This window comes from Galeopterus variegatus, unplaced genomic scaffold (genome assembly GCF_000696425.1).
Source record: "Galeopterus variegatus unplaced genomic scaffold, G_variegatus-3.0.2 Scaffold34072, whole genome shotgun sequence".
Lineage (NCBI taxonomy): Eukaryota > Metazoa > Chordata > Mammalia > Dermoptera > Cynocephalidae > Galeopterus > Galeopterus variegatus.
This window is the reverse complement of record NW_007760183.1, coordinates 5,690-6,512: the sequence shown is the minus strand read 5'-3', so window position 1 is coordinate 6,512 and position 823 is coordinate 5,690. Positions and strand designations below refer to the sequence as shown.

Sequence of the window (823 nt, the reverse complement as noted above, 5' to 3'; positions counted from 1 at the left end):
AGGAAGTTTGGGTGTGGGCTTTGCCCCCAATAAAAAGCATTATTTTTTAAAAGTCCTTGTATACATGTAATTTTTCTTTCCTTTCAGTTACATGAAGAAACCTCTAGGTCCACCACCTCCATCTTATACCTGTTTCCGTTGTGGTAAACCTGGACATTATATAAAGAATTGCCCAACAAATGGGGTAAGAACAAAATAGAAACTATGGTGCACCTTATTTTTCTTAGAATTATTTCTTAGCCATCCTGTTCTTTCTTGGTAAATATTGACTTCTCTATTACAATGGCAAATGAGTACAGCCTCTGGATCCTAATTTGTCATGCTTCAAATCTTTGGTTCTGCCACTTAATAGCTGAGTGAGCTTGGTCAAGTTACTCGATCTCCCCAGGCCTGTTTTTTTCTTCTCTGAAATGGAAATAGTAGTTACCTCACATGGCAGTTGTGAGGATTAAATGAGATTATATATGTGAAGTACCTCAAATAAGTAATTAGTAAGCACTGCATAATGTTAGCTAGTATTATTAAATAAAGATAACTGCTCTTTTTTCTCTTCCTCCTGTCTCCTCTCCCTTTTCCTTCTCATTAGGATAAGAACTTTGAATCTGGTCCTAGGATTAAAAAGAGCACTGGAATTCCTAGAAGTTTTATGATGGAAGTGAAAGATCCTAACATGAAAGGTGCAATGCTTACCAACACTGGAAAATATGCGATACCAACTATAGATGCGTAAGTACGCAAATAGGTGTGGCCTGTGGTGACTACCTTCAGTCCCGGGTTATAGTGTTTTAATGTTGGGCTTGTAGTTTAGCTACTTAGATTCCTA

At 37.3% G+C, this 823-nt stretch overlaps 1 protein-coding gene across 1 annotated transcript in view; it reads left to right on the top strand.

Moving 5' to 3' along the window:
- Positions 1–87: 87 nt before the first annotated feature.
- LOC103584005 (E3 ubiquitin-protein ligase RBBP6-like) overlaps positions 88–823 on the top strand; it is a gene marked incomplete at its 5' end in the record, with an annotated part of 5,915 nt that continues 5,179 nt past the window's right edge. Inside the window, 2 exons of the mRNA XM_008565157.1 lie at positions 88–184; positions 587–726. Of these exons, the coding sequence (XP_008563379.1) occupies positions 88–184; positions 587–726 (237 nt within the window). The remainder of the gene's footprint in view (positions 185–586; positions 727–823) is intronic.